The sequence below is a fragment of the Nycticebus coucang genome, chromosome 12 (assembly GCF_027406575.1).
Source record: "Nycticebus coucang isolate mNycCou1 chromosome 12, mNycCou1.pri, whole genome shotgun sequence".
In the NCBI taxonomy this organism is placed as follows: domain Eukaryota; kingdom Metazoa; phylum Chordata; class Mammalia; order Primates; family Lorisidae; genus Nycticebus; species Nycticebus coucang.
Window position 1 is genome coordinate 14,747,452 of NC_069791.1, and position 17,497 is coordinate 14,764,948.

General features: G+C 40.5%; 1 protein-coding gene across 3 annotated transcripts in view; it reads right to left on the bottom strand.

The window, feature by feature from the left end:
• SLC4A8 (solute carrier family 4 member 8) overlaps positions 1-17,497 on the bottom strand; it is an 85,981-nt gene that overhangs the window by 55,611 nt on the left and 12,873 nt on the right. For 2 of the 3 annotated variants that reach the window (XM_053557976.1, XM_053557977.1), the window contains exon 2: positions 5,914-5,995. In XM_053557976.1, the coding sequence (XP_053413951.1) occupies positions 5,914-5,995 (82 nt within the window). Of the gene's footprint in view, positions 1-5,913; positions 5,996-6,317; positions 6,438-17,497 lie in introns of those variants that run through there. The other variant, XM_053557978.1, reaches the window with a different exon arrangement.

Sequence of the window (17,497 nt, forward strand, 5' to 3'; positions counted from 1 at the left end):
ACGAATGTGCCAATGCTTTCTGGATACTGCCTTGACTCGCTCATTCAAGATTCACTGCAAATAAACCCTCCTTCTTGGTATTACTCCGGATTTTCCCAATCAGATGTGCCACCTCTTTCCTCTAAATTCCCAGAGCCCTTGGCTAACACTTTTCTCATGCACTCATTTTCTGCCTTGCATGAAATTTAAGAAGCATTCTATCTTATCCACACTCACAGATTAGACTTTCTTCTAGGAATCCCTACTAATCAAACACAGTGTCTCGCACAAGGTCATTGCTCCACAGACGTTCAGCAAATGGAATATCTCCTACATGCATCCCCCAGGAGCATAAGCCCTGAGGACCTACTCAGGAATACACATCTGTCCTGAGAAGCCTCTGACTCCCAGCTGAAAGAGGCCAGAAAAGGAACATGTAACCAAAGCCAAGGTGTTTAGGGCGAATAAGCACCCCCAGGGCAAGGGGCTGGGGTGGAGAAGATCCTAACTGACCTGAGAAAGGAAAGCTTAATTAGAAAGACTTCCCACACAAGGAAGCTTTACAGGAGGAGTTGCCAACTCTTCTTTCCCCAGCAATGGGGTTTCCTAAGACTGCACACAACTTCCTTGATAGCGCACTCCACTTCCAAGCAGGGTTAAAGTGCCTCAAGTGCTGCTCTAACACCCCTTTCTCTATTTCTCCCTCTTTTTATTTGCACTATCCTGTTTTCCAAATTCTGTGGTGATAAAGCAAAATAAAAAGAACCAGTAAGGATTAGAGAAGAAGATGGCCAGAGAATTGTTAGAATGTTGAGAAGCAGGAAGATAAAATGTTTAATATCTGATGGAATGGTACCTCTTACCCTCGTCCTATCTCAGGACAGTCCTGTGTTGCCTCACACACCTCTCAGAACATTTTTAACAGGCATATCACAGAACATAATGTAATTATCTTGAAACTTCATAGAAATAGAAGCAGAGCCAGAGGAGGTCATCTGGATAAGGATTCCAGACCTTATCAGGACAAATGATAAAGTACATAAAGTGTGAAAAGACCAAATTTAGTGCTATCTTAATAAATATCATTTGTTAACTAATTACGTTCCTCTATAGTATTTTGATGAAGCCCCTGTAGCACAGTATGAGATCAACCCACTGGCACCAGCAGCAGTCTGGGGTAACCTAAGTGTGCCAGGTCCTGTCCCAAGGGCTGAAGATACATACATCAGTGAACAGCATAAAGTCTTCAAGACACATATTCTGGTTGAGGGAGACAGACACCATGAAAATGAAAAAATATTTTAAATATTGATAATTACCATGAACCAAATAAGGTGAAGTGCTCGAGTGTCTGGGGTGGGGGGCAGGTTGGAGAAGGGAGACTTGGGCTAAGATGACTAGAGGGGACATCTGAGTGAAGAGAAGGAGAAACCATGAGAAGACCTGGGAGAAGAGCATTCCAAGGAGAGGGGCGATCAAGTGCACTCGAGTGCACATTCCTAAAGTGGGAATGTGAGGGGCTGGTTTCCAAGGCAAAAGGACGGCCAGCAGGTCCAGAGCAAGGTAGAAAAGGGAAGTAAAGGAGATGGCAGAGGGCAGAAAGATAGGCAAGGACAGATCACGAAGAATCCCCATGGGCTATGAAAAGCATAGTTAGATCCTAGACAATCACTTCAATTGGCCCCTAAAACAGTGAGCTGGATGTTGTAAAATCTGGTGCATCTGGGTACAGCTGGACTTAGGTTAAGAACAGCCACAGTGAGGGGTAACTTTCAGTCTTTCCACAGAGCCATCCCAAACGTGGGCTTCCGCTTCCCTGCAAACCCGATTACTGACCAGGCTAGAACCTCCAGTTCTCCTTGAGCACATTTCAACTATCTTCATTGGGGTTGCACTGGTATTATTACCAGTATTATTTAACTTTAAAGGAGAAAATTGAAGAGGCACTGATTGGGTATTAGAACCCTGTTTTTAGATTTCATCTTATTGGTAATTTACTCATTGTCGCTATTAAAGTAAAACAAGAAGGTTGGACAAAGTAATTTCCCAGGTTCTAATATTCGAGACCTAGGAAAGGTCCAGGCTAGGTTACTCTCTGTGGAACACATGATGGCTCGATTGTTCTCACTACCCTTACTTATTGCTAGAGAAAGAAAAAATAGAAAGGGCTCGCCAAGTATTTACTGAATGAATAATACGTAGTTTTGCTTGATATCAAAATTCCCACCGAGCAGGTCTCAGGCATAATGGGGAAGACATCCTTCAGATGGCTTTGATGATTCTGTAGCAAGTATGGTAAAGCTTTAAATCCTAGAGAAAGAAGACTTCCATCTCTAAGACGTTTTTGGGTCTAATTCTCATAAACATTAGCCAATCATAGTGACTCATTTCGAAAGACAGGAGAGACAGGCAGAAATGAAAACCAGCTCAGTGGGGAGGCAGAGCTAAGAAGGACAAACTTGCCATCAGAAAATTAGATTATCAGTTTTTAGGCTGGGGATTCTGAAGCAGGGATCTGGATTCTCTGAGTGAAATTGGCAGAAAAGATGATAAATGAATAAATAGTAGGAGATGAGGGCGGCGCCTGTGGCTCAGTCGGTAAGGCGCCGGCCCCATATACCGAGGGTGGCGGGTTCCAACCCGGCCCTGGCCAAACTGCAACAAAAAAATAGCTGGGCGTTGTGGCGGGTACTTAGGCGATTCTCTTGCCTCAGCTACTTGGGAGGGCGATAAAGTGAGACTCTGTCTCTAAAAAAGAAAAAAAAATAGTAGGAGATGAATATAGCATCAGTAAAATCCAGTCCATCTAACTGGATCCGGACAGTCCAGTGACTTCACTGAACTAATCCCGTGGATCATTCTGCTGCTCATTCAACAGCTCTCCTACCTCATCATAGTCTTCATCCCCCCTTATCTATCAGTCCATCCAAACCCCATTTCTTCCCATCTAATTCTCCATTCTGTCTTCCAGTCAGTGTCAAACCTAATCTTTGGAAGCTATCTGTGTACAAATAAAGTTTTCTATTACCAATTTAGTAAAACTCATGGGAAAGATCATTTTAGTATATATATTTAAATGACATATGTATAAACAGAGAGAGAAATCATTAATGAACTGGCACCAAATCTTGCAGAGCAGGACAGAATCCAGAGTTTTGGCCCACCCTGCAGATGGAGATTGGGCCTGCCAATTTACAACACAGTAAGTACACTCACAGTCTTCACCAAGCACTCACACTCAGTAGCACTACAAAAGGGTGTTCTCTGCCTCTGGGCTCACAGGTTGACCTGAAGTTAGCAACTATATAGGAAGGAATCTAACATGTTAAATGAATACAACCCCCCTTTTTTAAAGCTTCAAATATGACCAAATACCTCTTATCTCTGTTAAAAACTTATTAGAAGGCATTGAATTTACTCCAAGATCCATAAATCTTGTAGTTAATCAGAAATAATGATCTGTCAGAAAAAATGCTAAGAGTCATTCCTCTAACTAAAGCAACTGGCCTGTGTTCCTCTGGGACAGGGAAAGTCTGCTGAAGCACGTCATGTACTCTTACTCTTCAGTTTATCTTTGGAAAGCTGTTTTAATGTTTGCTTTTGACTCTTCCCATATACTATTAAAAAAAAGCAACACCATGGTTTAATGCATCTTATCTTACTGATAGAATTAAATTATACAAAAAGACCCACATTTACAAAGTTTCTAACCATGTCCAGAGACTAAATTTCAGAAATAGTTCTGAAAATGGGGTAAGGGAATGTTTTCTGTCATTCTGGTAGAAGGAAGACCCAGAGACTTTTCTGCAGCCACAGACCCTTGCATCACGTCATGCAGATTGAATTAGAACACAATTTACTTCTGTCTTGCATCAAAATGGGACTGATTTTATTTTACACCTGCAAGAGACACCACCACCCTGAGCACAGCCTCACTGAGTCCTGGGGCTTTTCTTCAAAGCAAATCTAGGTGGAACTCAGAGCACAACCAGCCTTACAGCAAGTCTCAACTCTCTCTTCTCCAGAGTTGCTCTAGAACCACATGAGACCTGAGAAGTACACACCATTTTTCCTTTATTTACCTGTATTGCTTTTATAAAAAGTGCTAACATAAACAAGATTCTCGTTTTCAGAAAATTCTATGTATAAATATGGACCATTTCCCAAACACTATGTGCTAATGACACCGTCATCATAGGCGCTTCCTTTCCCAGCAAAGTAGAGCAAGCAGAAGAAATGGATGATGTCACCTGGAAAAGGTGCTCCTGCTGCCAATTACTCCTCTGGAGATGGAAGCAGACCTCAGAATTCAAGAGAGCTTGCCCAGGTTTATTTTTCTACTCCCAAGTAGACAAGTGCATTCATAAATGGTTACCTATTTGCTGAGGGCAAAGCTCCAGCAGGGACTTGCTAGAAGATAACTAAGCTGATAACAACATACCCCCCAAGGTGCCAGGAAAGGGCACTCTGAGAGGTCACAAGATTATTTGGACAGAAGCAGCGCAGAAGCAATGTATAAAAACATTTATATAACGGACAACGGTATTAAGGTTGGGTGGTTAATGCTGGATACTATCCTGTGTTGCAAGCAGTGTGGCAAAATGAAAAGAGCAGGATTCTATCCCGGCTTTTCCTGCTCTTAAGCTATATGATCCTGGAGAGTTTACTCATGTGCAAAATAGGTAATGACACCTACCTGCCTGGAGGGCTACAAAGATGAACAAGACAAGGCATTTAAAGTTCCTTATCTAATGTCTAATACACAGGGGCATTCAGCACATAGCCTCCCACTCCACACACCCTTTCCTTCTTCCACTGTCTCTCAGTTGCTGAAACCCACATTAGCTCTTCTTCAAAGTAACTTGGAAAACTTGACCTTGATATACTCAAACACCACTGACCTCCACAGAGCCACCCACATAAGTTCTCATGGTAACAGATCCAGAGGCTGAGTCAGCCTCTACAGCTTCCGTTCTCCCCATCCAAAGGACAAGTTTTCTCCGGGGGATGGACAGCTTTGATGAAAAGCCGTCATGGGAACAAGCAGTACAAAGAGAACTCTTCACACGCTGTCTCGGGCATCAGGAAGTTGCTGCATCAGAGCCTCAGCGTTGAAGGGGATACGGCAGAGATTTCACAAAGGCTTGTGAGCAAATGTGGCTTCTCATTAAAGTGCTACTGGACATAAGCCTTCCTCTCATAAAAGGAGCACCACCACTAATCAGGAAGCCATGGCCAGGTGTGTGGCCAACTGCTAACGCTTCAACTGGGCCCCGGGGAAAAAAGGAAAGCGGGACACCACCCACGGTCATGTGGGGAGCAAAGGAAGGAAGAAAGGCCTTAATAAAGTGAACTCCACGGGGCAGGTCAACAACCCCAGTTACACAACTTTGTGTTGTGAACGCTTAGGAGTATGTCACCGACACGTTCCTGTTAAGATGGGAACACCAGGCAGAAATGGGTATCCTTAGATTTGAAAGAGTCAATACAGTAAATGGAGTAAAGCCAGCATTTTATAGCCAAACCAAGTTTTTAAAACCATCTGTATTTTATTTTCTCTTGGAATTTTGCACATATTTCCAGGCATTTGTCAAGAACCAATTCACTGAACTGAGGGTTTCACATTCTCAAGGAACAAGTTGCTTGTTAATATTGACATTGGCCTTGGCAGCGCTCAAAGGACTGTCTCACATGCTGTCACTTAGATGCTAATGATATTCCTGCTAGGTAGGGGGAATGGTTATCCCTACTTTTGTTTATCAAAATGGGAAAACTGAGGCTAAAGGAAATGAAGTTATTTTTCCCCATGGTCTTCTAGCTAGTGAGAAGGAGTTGGGACTCCGTCAGGCCTCCTGACGGCTCAGCCAGGTCTTCCCACACTTCTCACACTGCCTCTCGCCAATCTCCCCCATTACACAGAATGGCAGTTCTTACCTTCCAACTCCTCTTTCTCATAGTGAATGTTGAGAATTGTACTGGTCCCACCCTGATCCACGACAGCTTCTTCATCTGGTCTCTGTTTAAATGCAAATAAGTTATTATATTAATATACATACGTTCATTCAAACACTCACCCAGGTACGTGTATATGCCAGACCCTTTTGAGATACTTGGGCAGAAAGCACAATGGTTCACATAACATTTTAAGTTCGAACCTCATAATTACCTTTAGATACAAGTATAGCAGCTGTTTTCTTTCTCATTTTATAAATGAACAAACAGCCTGAGACTTGGAGAACATTAAGTAATTAGGGCCCAAGGTCACAAGTGTGGTAAAATGTACAGGTAGAACTGAACCCAGGGCTTGTGACTGTAGATCCCACACCTTTTCCACTCACCCACTCCACCTGTAACTCTGTATAACACACAGGTATTTTGCAAGTGCTGTCAAACGGGTTGTCTCATGCGGTGTGAATCAGCCTCCTTGGCCTCTTTGCAGCATTTGAGCTTGTTCAGCACGCTGTCCTTGAAATTCTCCATCCTGCTCCTCTTCTCAGTCTCCTCAGTCTCACCCTAAGGCTCGTTTTCTTCCTAAGTGTAATTTCCAAGGAAGAGGTCTCTACCCTTTGTTTCCCTGGCTTAAGTCGCACATTTCAACTGCAGCCTGAGACTGAGTGGCTCAGGCCTTGATGAGCCACTGGGATGCCATACTCAAGATCCATGTGTCTCAAACTGAAGTAGCCTTCCTTCCCAAATCAGCACCCTGTGCTCATTTATTCCTACCCATCATTTCTTAGTCCACAGTTGAAATTTCAAACTAATTTACTCATTCCACATTTATTGAGTGCCTACCGTATACCTTAATGGAGTTTGTTCCCTTTTCTTATCAAGCCCTCCGCAATTTCTCTAAAAATTAACTCTCATCTCTCATCCATCCTATCCCCACAATCTCCAGCCTTTTAAATCATACTGGGCATTTTTCAATTCTGGAACCACACCCACCTTCTTCACTCAGTATGGCTTTCCCTTCCAGGAAACATCATTCTCTCCCTGACACTGCCATCTTCACCACCAGCAGCTAATACGTATTCATCATCTCTTAGACTGCACTTAAATGCACTTCTTTGCAATCCTTCCCTAACTATCCCCCCCAACTCCTCCTCCTTCCATTCATATACCTTCATTCTCCTTAGTAATGAAATATCTCTTTCTGCTCCTTGAGAGAGGAATTCTGTCTTCTTGCCACTGTATAGCAACACAGACTTTTCATGTAGTAGGTGCCCAATAAATCTTGGTTAAAAGAATGAATATATATTTCTTGAAAGAAGACATTCAAATAGTCAATAAATCTGTGAAAAATGCTCAACCATCACTAATAATCAGGGAAATGAAAGTCAAACACCATAATGTATCATCTCACCGCAGTTAGGATGGCTAGTATTAAAAAGACAAAAAAAAAAAAAAAAAAAAGAAAGAAAGAAAATGCTGATAAGGATACCAAGAAAAGGGAACTCATATGCTGTTGGTAGCAATGTAAGCTAGTATAGCCACTATGAAGAACAGTATGAGTTTCCTCAAAAAACTACAAATAGAAAATTACCACATGATCTTGCAATCCCACTACTGGGAATTTATCCAAAGGAAAGGAAATCAGTATGTTAAAGAGTCATCTTCACCCCCATGTTTACTGCAGCACTAGTCACAATAGCCAAGATAGGAAATCAACTTCGATGTCTAAGAACAGATGAATAGACAAAGAAAATGTGGCGTTTATACATAATGGGATACTATTTATCCATTAAAAATCATGAAATTCTGTTAGTCATGGCAACATGGGTGGAACTGGAGGACACTGTGTTAAGTGAAATAAGCCAAGAATACCACATGTTCTCACTCATATGTGGACGCTACATAAAGCTGATCTCATGGAAATAAAAAGTAGAACAGAGAATACTAAAGACTAAGCAGGGAAGTGGTAGGGAGGGATAGTGAGAGATTTGTTAAAGGATGCAGAATCACAACTTGATAGACAGAATAAATTCTAGTCTATGTAGAATGACTATGTTAACAATAATATGTAGTTTCAAATACCAGAAAAAAGATATTAAATGTTCGCAATATGAAGAAATGATAAATGTTTGAGATGATGAATATACTAATTACCTTAATCTGATCACTATACATTTTATGTATAGAAGCATTACTAGGTGCCTCATTAATGTGCAAAATTATTATTTATAAATTCTAAACACAAGCCCCGAACTATTTCAAAAACTCTTAGCTGATTTCCTTGCCAATCTCTTATCCTTCTCAAACCTGCAACTCCAGCCAGCCTGACAGACCCCCAGGGCAGTACACATGTTTTCACCTCCATGCCTTTCTTTGCTCATGCTGTCTGGTCATCTGGTCACCCATCATGCCCTTTCCTCAAACTCTCCAGCACACTAAATCCTCACCTTCTTTCCAGATTTTGCTCAAATTTCCATCTTACTATTCTATTAAAAATAGTTTGCTATTTTAAATTAGACACGAAATTTATGGATACCTTATATTATCATCTATGCCCCCAAATAAGACAATCTTGAACATAAGGCTTCTCTTTTCCTTATATTACCTTCTCTTTTACCTTATATTATCATCTATGCCCCCAAATAAGACAATCTTGAACATAAGGCTTCTCTTTTCCCAAAGAGAAGATTCAAAAAAAGTTTTTGAGGCCAACCTCAAAATAAACATACCATTAGGGAAGTAAATGAAATAGTTTAAGGTCTATTTAGAACGTTTTATTTATTAATTTAGTTTATAGCTGAATTTAAAATTACTTATTACTACCATGAAAAAATCTCTAAGATATTAAGTTTAAAAAGCAAGGAAGAGGCTCAGCGTCTGTGGCTCAAGTGGCTAAGGCGCTGGCCTCATACACCTGAGCTGGCAGGTTTGAATCCAGCCTGGGACCACCAAACAACAATGACGGCTGCAACTAAAAAATAGCTGTGCATTGTGGCAGGTGCCTATAGTCCCAGCTACTTGGGAGACGGAGGCAGGAGAATCACTTGAGTCCAGGAGTTGGAGGTTGCTGTGAGCTGTGATATCACAGCACTCTATCCAGGGGGACAGCTTGAGGCTCTGGCTCAAAAAAAAAAAGCAAGGAAGAAAAAAATATCATTTTTCTACCTTTCATCTATCTAAAAAAGAGTGCTGGCATATAAATATTTGTTTATATTTAAAAACATAAAAAAAGAATAGCCACAAAAAAGAAAACCTTGTTAAAAATAGTCATCTATAGAAGCAGGAGGGAATAGGATGGAAGAGACATAGATACAAGTTAGACTTTTTTGAGTATACGTTATTCTGTAAATAATTAATATAGTTTTATTGAAAAATTTAAAAAGCAATTCCCTGAGTATATATGTATGAAAAAAAGCAATTCCCAAAAATCAAAATGAAAACTAAGGCCAAATTGATGGGATAATTATCCCAAGTAACATTAAAACAAACATCCTTATGGGTATATACTCTAAGGAAAAAAAGAATTTTAAGTTCTTAAACTGTTATTTAGTTATCATAGTGTTGGTTGTAGAGCTGGTATTGGTATTCTGAGGCCACTGTGTATTGTGAGATAAAACAAGTGAGTAGCATGTGAACTTAATTCTATCATTCCCCGTGTGAGTGAGAACTAGGGTTTTCAGTAGGGGAGAAAAGAAATATAGCTGTAAAATAAAAGGTAAGTAAAAAGCATGTAGTCCTGAACTTTAATTGAATCTACCAACAAGATTATATGATGTATTTTTATTTTTAAACATTTTCAAATTTAGAAATTTATTTTATTTTATTTTATTTTTATTTTTTTTGCAGTTTTTGGCCAGGGCTGGGTTTGAACCCACCACCTCTGGCATATGGGGCTGGCCATATGACTCCTTTGAGCCACAGGCGCTGCCAGAAATTTATTTTATTTTATTTTTTTTAGAGACAGAGTCTCACTTTGTTGCCCTCAGTAGAGTGCTGTGGCTCACAGCTCACAGCAACCTCCAGCTCTTGGGCTTAAGTGATTCTCTTGCCTCAGTCTCCCGAGTAGCTGGGACTACAGGTGCCCCCCACAACGCCTGGCTAGCCAACTAGTTACTTTTTAAGTGACATTGTGAGCTCATAGATCTTCACATATTTGATATATTCAGTCTATTCATATTCAGAATATATCAAATATGTGAAGATCTATGAGCTCACAATGTCACTTAAAAAGTAACTAGTTGGCTAGACAGGCGTTGTGGGGGGCACCTATAGTCCTAGCTACTTTGGGAGGCTGAGGCAAGAGAATTGCTTCAGCCCAAGAGTTTGAGGTTGCTGTGAGCTGTGACAACATAGCAACATAGTGAGACTCTGTCTCAAAAAATTAAAATAAAAATAAAAAAATAACTAGTTGGTCACCAGTGGGGGATAATGCTAATAAACCAATTCATTATTTTAAAAACCGGTAAATACTTTATCCAGAGCTTTCCTACATAAATTGTACCACAGAGTGGTATCATAGAGTAGATGAGAAAAGTTTCTCATGATGGAAGGGAATAAATGAAAAAGGAATGACAAAAAAAAAAAAAAGGAATGACAGAATGACAGAACATCACTATCTTGTAATCTTTAACGGATTGCACTAATTTTCAGCAGCTGCTGCCATCACAAGAGACAACCAGACATCATACATGTCTAACGGGAGACCATACCACTAGCCAGTGATGCAATCTTACCAAATTGTCCCTGAATCTGCTTAAGCCTCTAAGTCTAAATACTAATTTACTGAGGATACAATAAAATAACGTTCCATGGAAAACAATGCCATGGGAATACAATCAGCAAAACACAGACCCCGTTTCCTCAAAAGGCCTAAATAAGAGGATCAACCAGTAGCAACTAGTGTCATGAGCACCTGGATTATAGTCTCTTAACATACTAATTTCTACTAATTTCTAAAAGGAATTAGAGCTGGGTTAAAAGAGACAAAGAACCAATCTCAATATGTAGACCTTATTTGGATCCTGATTCAAACTAACAAACACTTTTAAAAAACATTACCTACCTACATATTAGGATGGCCAAATCCAGGACACCAATAGCACCCAAATGCTGGAGGGAATATGGAATAACAGGAACACTCATTGCTTGTGAGAATGCAAATAACAATTTCTTACAAAACTAACATATTCTTATCATATGATCCAGCAATTATGCTCCTTAGGTATTTACTCAAAAGATTGAAAACTGATGTCTACACAAAAGCCTGAACACAGATGTTTACAGAAGCCTTATTCCTAATTGGCAAAACTTGGATGTAACCAAGATGTCCTTTAGTAGGTGGATGGCTAAACTACAGTACAGACAATAGAATATTATTTAGTGCTAAAAGAAATGAGCCATCAAGCCATAAAAAAACAGAGGAACCTTAAATATACAATCCCACTATATGACCTTCTGTGGAGACAATAAAAAGATCAATGGGCTGGGCACAGTGGCTCACACCTGTAATCCTACCAATCTGGAAGGCCGAGGCCAGTGGATTGCCTGAGCTCAGGAGTTCAAGACCAGCCTGAGCCAGAGCAAGACTTCTTTACTAAAAATAGCTGGGTATTGTGGCAGGCGCCTGTAGTCCCAGCTACTTGTGAGGCTGAGGCAAAAGAATCACTTGAGCCCAAGAGTTTGAGGTTGCTATGAGCTGTGACGCCAGGGCACTCTACCAAGGGTGACAAAGTAAGAATGTGTCTCAAAAAAAAAAAAAAAAAAATCAATGGTTATCAAGGTTAAGGATAAGGAAGGATGAACAGGCAGAACACAGGGGATTTTAAGGGTAGTGAAAATACTCCTATGATAGATAGTATAATGGTGGATACATGTCCTTATACAATTGTTCAAACCCACAAACCATCCAGCACCAAGAGTGAACCCTAATGTGATCTACGGACTCTGGGTGATGATGAGTGTGAATGTAGGTTCATCAGTTAAACCAAACGGACACTCTTGTGAGAGGCCTCTTAATGGGGGAAAGCTGTACATGTGTCGAGGCAGGGGGCATATGGAAAATCTGTCTCCCTCCCAATTTCACTGTGAACCTAAAACTATTCCTAAGAAATTAATGTCTCTTATGACATATGAGACAACTGGAAATTTGAATACTGACTGAAACTTTTATAAATATTAAAGAAATTATTTTCTCTTCAGTGGTACTATGCTCCTTTTTCAAGAATCCTTATCTTTTAGGGCTATCTACTGAAATATTTACAGGTGAAATTTTAAAAAATGCATATATGTAAAATACATTAACTTAGAAATACTACTTTTTTCACATTTTATGAAATAATGTTATTCAAAATCTTCAAAATCTGCTCAGCACCTGTAGCTCAACGGTTAGGGTGCAGGCCACATGTACCGGAGCTGGTGGATCCAAAACTGCCCCAGCCTACTAAACAACAATGACGACAACAACAACAAAATAGCCAGCGTTGTGGCGGGCACCTGTAGTCCCAGCTACTTGAGAGGGTGAGGCAGGAGAATCACTTAAGCCCAAGAATTTGAGGTTGCTGTGAGCTGTGACGCCACAGCCCTCTACCAAGGGCAACGTAGTGAGAGTCTGTTTCAAAAAAAAAAAAAAAAAACCCAAATCTTCAAATGTACCTTTAACATCAATGTCTTTCTCCTCACCGTGGGTGCTTTGAGTGAATTAACACCATTTCCCAAGGAATATCAGTTTCACTTCAAGCTAAGTGAAACTTTAGCTAAAGTAAAGACTCTCACACAAAGTCATTTCTGAGGAATAATTTTTAAGTGTTAAAAACTTACCTGCGCCGGGCGCGGTGGCTCACGCCTGTAATCCCAGCACTGTGGGAGGCTGAGGAGGGAGAATCACTTGAGCTCAGGAGTTCGAGACTCGCCTGAGCGACAGTGAGACCCCGACTCATGAAAAAAATGGAAAAACCCAGCTGGGCACTGCAGCGAGCGCCTGTAATCCCAGCAGCTTCCGGAGGCTGAGGCAGCGGGGAGGCTGAGGCAGCGGGGTGCCCGTAGCCCGAGAATGAGGTTGCGGTGAGCTACCACGCCCACTGCACTCTGCTCAGGGGCACAGGGTGGGACCCTGTCTCAACAACAACAACAACAACAAAAAAGTAAAGAAATAAAAAATAAGCAATAAAATAAAGTAAAATAAAATAAGCCAAAAATAAAATAAAATAAAATAACCAAAAAAAAAAAAAAAAAAAACTTACCTGCATCTTGGACTTACGTGGGTATTTGCTTACCTAGCTCACCTTTTAAATCATGAATTCCCTAACAGCCAGAACCATGTATTTTTCAATCTTATATTTTCCCAGCCCCCAAGACAGTAGCTTACCACTGTAACTTGTGTTCCTGCAACTTCCAGGAAGGGGGTGCTGTGTCTGAGGTTCACCACATGTACCTAGCACACAGTACAATTGTACAGTACATGGCAAGTAATAAATTTCAAAGAATATTTTTTAGTTTTATGAACTCTTTATTTGATATTTGATCATACATTTTCTTATAAAACCACATTATTCGTGTTGGCTTCCCTACTGGTTTTTAATATAAAGGACAAGGATCAATTAATTCTAATACTTAGTCCTGCCCACAGACACCTGATGCCGGACAGAACACAGTGGGAATCTAAAGGGAGGGAGGAAGAGATGACATGATTTCCAAGACTATAAAAGCAAAACAGGAAGATAAGGTTTAATCATCTGAAAAATTGAGGTGAAGAAACTGACTTGTTTGCAGCTTCCTTGATTTCGATTGGTTCACCAGAGCTAAATTCATTGACTAATTTTTGCTCCCCCCACTTCGCCTTGCCAAAGAAAACAGCCACTATCAATATCATTAGCCAAAGCATTTGAAAGGTCAGGTTTGACTGTGAATATGTAGATTAGACCTTGTTTGGATTCTGGTTCAAATAAACCACATATTGCAGGTTATACCTCCGATAAAGGTCTAATAACCAGAATCCACAGAGAACTCAAACGTATTAGCAAGAAAAGAACACGTGATCCCATCTCAGGGTAGGAAAGGGACTTGAAGAGAAACTTCTCTAAAGAAGACAGACACACAATATACAAACACATGAAAAAAAGCTCATCATCCTTAATCATCAGAGAAATGCAAATCAAAACTACTTTGAGATACCACCTAAACCCCGTAAGAGTAGCCCACATAACAAAATCCCAAAACCAGAGATGTTGGCGTGGATGTGGAGAAAAGGGCACACTTCTACACTGCTGGTAGGAATGCACACTAATACATTTCTTCTGGAAGGATGTTTGGAGAATACTTAGAGACCTAAAAATAGACCTGCCATTCGATCCTATAATTCCTTTACTAGGTTTATACCCCAAAGACCAAAAGTCACAATATAACAAAGACATCTGTACCAGAATGTTTATTGCAGCCCAACTCATAATCGCCAAGTCATGAAAGAAGCCCAAGTGCCCATTGACCCACAAATGGATTAGCAAATTGTGGTACATGTATACCATGGAATATTATGCAGCCTTAAAGATAGATGGAGACTTTACCCCTTTCATGTTACATGGATGGAGCTGGAACATATTCTTCTTAGCAAAGCATCTCAGGAATGGAAGAAAAAGTATCCTATATACTCAGCTCTGCTATAAAGCTAAATTATAGCTTTCACATGAAGGCTATAACCCAACTATAGCACAAGACTATGGGGAAAGGGCCAAGGAAGGGGAAGGGAGGCGGGAGGTTTTGGTGGATGGAGGGTAATGGGTGGGGCCACATGTACGGTGCATCTTAGAATGGGTACAGGCGAAACTTACTAAATGCAGACTACAAATGCCTATGTACAGTAACTAAGAAAATGCCATGAAGGCTACATTGAACAGTTTGATGAGAATATTTCAGATTGTATATGAAACATTGTACCCTTTGATTGCACTAATGTACACAGCTATGATTTAACCATAAAAATAAATAAAAAATAAACCAAATATTAAAAAACAAAAAGAAAGAAAGAATTACAAGGCACTCACAGAAATTTAAACTGAATTAACATTTGATTATATTAAGAAATCGTTACTTTTTTTTTTGAGATAGAGCCTCAAGCTGTCACCCTGGGTAGAGTGCCACAGCATTACAGCTCACAGCAACCTCCAACTTCTGGGCTCAAGTGATTCTCCTGCCTCTGCCTCCCAAGTAGCTGGGACTACAGCCACCTGCCACAATGCCCGGCTATTTTTTGGTTGTAGCCATCATTGTTGTTTGGCGGACGTAGGCTGGATTCAAACCTGCCAGCTCTGGTGTATGTGGCTGGCGCCTTAGCCACTTGAGCCAGAGGCGCTGAGCCATTGTTACTTTTTAAACATAATGATAATCTTGTGATAAGGCAGTTATTTCATTTAAAAAAAAGAGTCCTTAACCTTTAGTGATACACACTGAAATTTTTCAGGATGAAACGATGTCTGAGAGTTAGAGAATGGATGGGGACATGGATGAAACAAGATGGTGTTTTTACTGTTGAAGCCAAGTCGTCGGTACATGATGATTCATTATGCAAATCTCTCTACTTTTGGTATATGTTTGAAATGTTCCACAAATTTCAAGCATATACAAAGTTTGTTTGAAATCATTAAAAATGAAAAGAATGGAACATCAGGTCTCTCTGGTCAGTGCTTGCTGCAGGCTCCCCACCAGCTGGCTATCATTTCCTCTGAAACTACCATTACTTCTGGCAAAAAGGCCTTCTTAACCTAGGGTCCATGGATTTCTAGGGTAAACAGGCTTCAGAGGATCTGTGGGAATATGTATGAATGTGCATTTTTCTTGAGAGAGGGTCCGTAACTTTCATCAGATTCTTATAGGGATTGAAGGCTCAGAAAAAATTAGAATCATAAGAAACACATTACATATGCTTAGGAGAAAAAGGAAAAGAGGGGAATAAGCAAAGAAGAGTAAATTAGAGAAAGGGTCCTATTTTCTAAGTATTCTCCTTTCTGTATTTCTTCCTAGCTCACTGACAATAAACCACTACATAAATGTGAATTGATTCTGACTGCCTATCTCAAGGCCTAGAGAAGATAAAAAGAACTAAAGGGGTTAAGTACACATTAAGACACTGAAATTGCAAGGCAGGCCTAGAGAGAGAAAGCATTGTTATAAGCCTTGAAAAATGAATGAATTATAGCTGAGTGGCAGACCAGATTCTCACTTACAGTTAATGGACAAATTAAAAGGCAGGGATAGAGCTGAATCTTACATAATGGCCCCAGCTCCTGGAAGCAGCCAGAGAGGTGGCAGGGAGGGGTAGGTGAGGAGCTCACTCTCTAAAATGCCTCCCCTGCTGCTCCACTCTGCACCCGTGCAGTGGTTAACCTGCCCGACTAAACCCCACCTCTGTTCCTGCAATAGGTCTTACTTTTTAACCTCAAAAAATCCCTCTCATTTTATCCCTAAGGAGTCAGTGTTTTCAGAGGTTGTGTATAATACCTTCCCACCCCATCCCTACCTCCATCCCCATCTAGATAAAAAAAAATCAAGTGTTTATTGAGTTCTGATACATTCAACCATTTTTAAATAAAAAATATAGAGAGGACTTTCAAGTTTTTTTATTTTCTTTATTTATTTTGGGGGGGAGTCAGGGTCTCTCTCCACTGCCCTGACTAAAGTGCAGTGGCACAATCATAATTCACTACAACCTCAAACTCCCGGGTTTCAAGGGATCCTTCCAACTCAGCACCCAAGCAGCTGGGACTATAGGTGTATGCCATGAAATCTGGCTAATTTTTCCATTTTCTATACAGATGGAGTCTCGCTCTTGCTCAGGCTGATCTCAAACTCCTGATCCCAAGCAATCCTCCCAAATTGCTAGGATTATAGGCATCAGCTACCATGCCTGGCCAACTTTCAGGGTTTCTAATCAGCAAACTCTGTTAATACAATCAGTGTTGGGACAAATATTTATTGAGCACTTATTATATATCTAACATTGTGCTTTACTTATATCACCTCACGTAATCCTCAGAACAATCCTAAATCAAAGCTAAGCATGATCTCACAAAAGCTAAGTGACATAGGAAGAACTCCAACTCAAATCTGTCTCTGTTCCTTATTAACATTACATGTTAACATTGCCAGAAGCAAAGAATATGGTTATTTTAGAGAGTTCAGATCATCTAATCACAGACTAATGCCCACAATGTGAATAGCCCCAGATCCACATTAATACCTTCTCAAATCCTAGTGCTCCAGAACCTTGTCTTCTAACCTTCCTCTTTACTAACTAGACCTCCAATAGTTCTCCATCTCCTTATTCATCTCCATCTTCCTCTTTATCCATCAGAGACTCTGAATTCTGGCTCCTTGCAGACCCCATCACTGAATCTGACCCATAGAACCCCAACTCTCTAACATCCTCAACTATCTCCTCATTCAGTGCAGGCAACCTACAGCAAGAAAAACGGTTCCATTAGGACTTGTGCAGCTGTTCCATACCTCCTCTTCTCAGTGTCATGAATTCCTAAATATCTTTGAGCTTCCCAATCTGACTCTCCAGCAGCCTGCAAGAGAA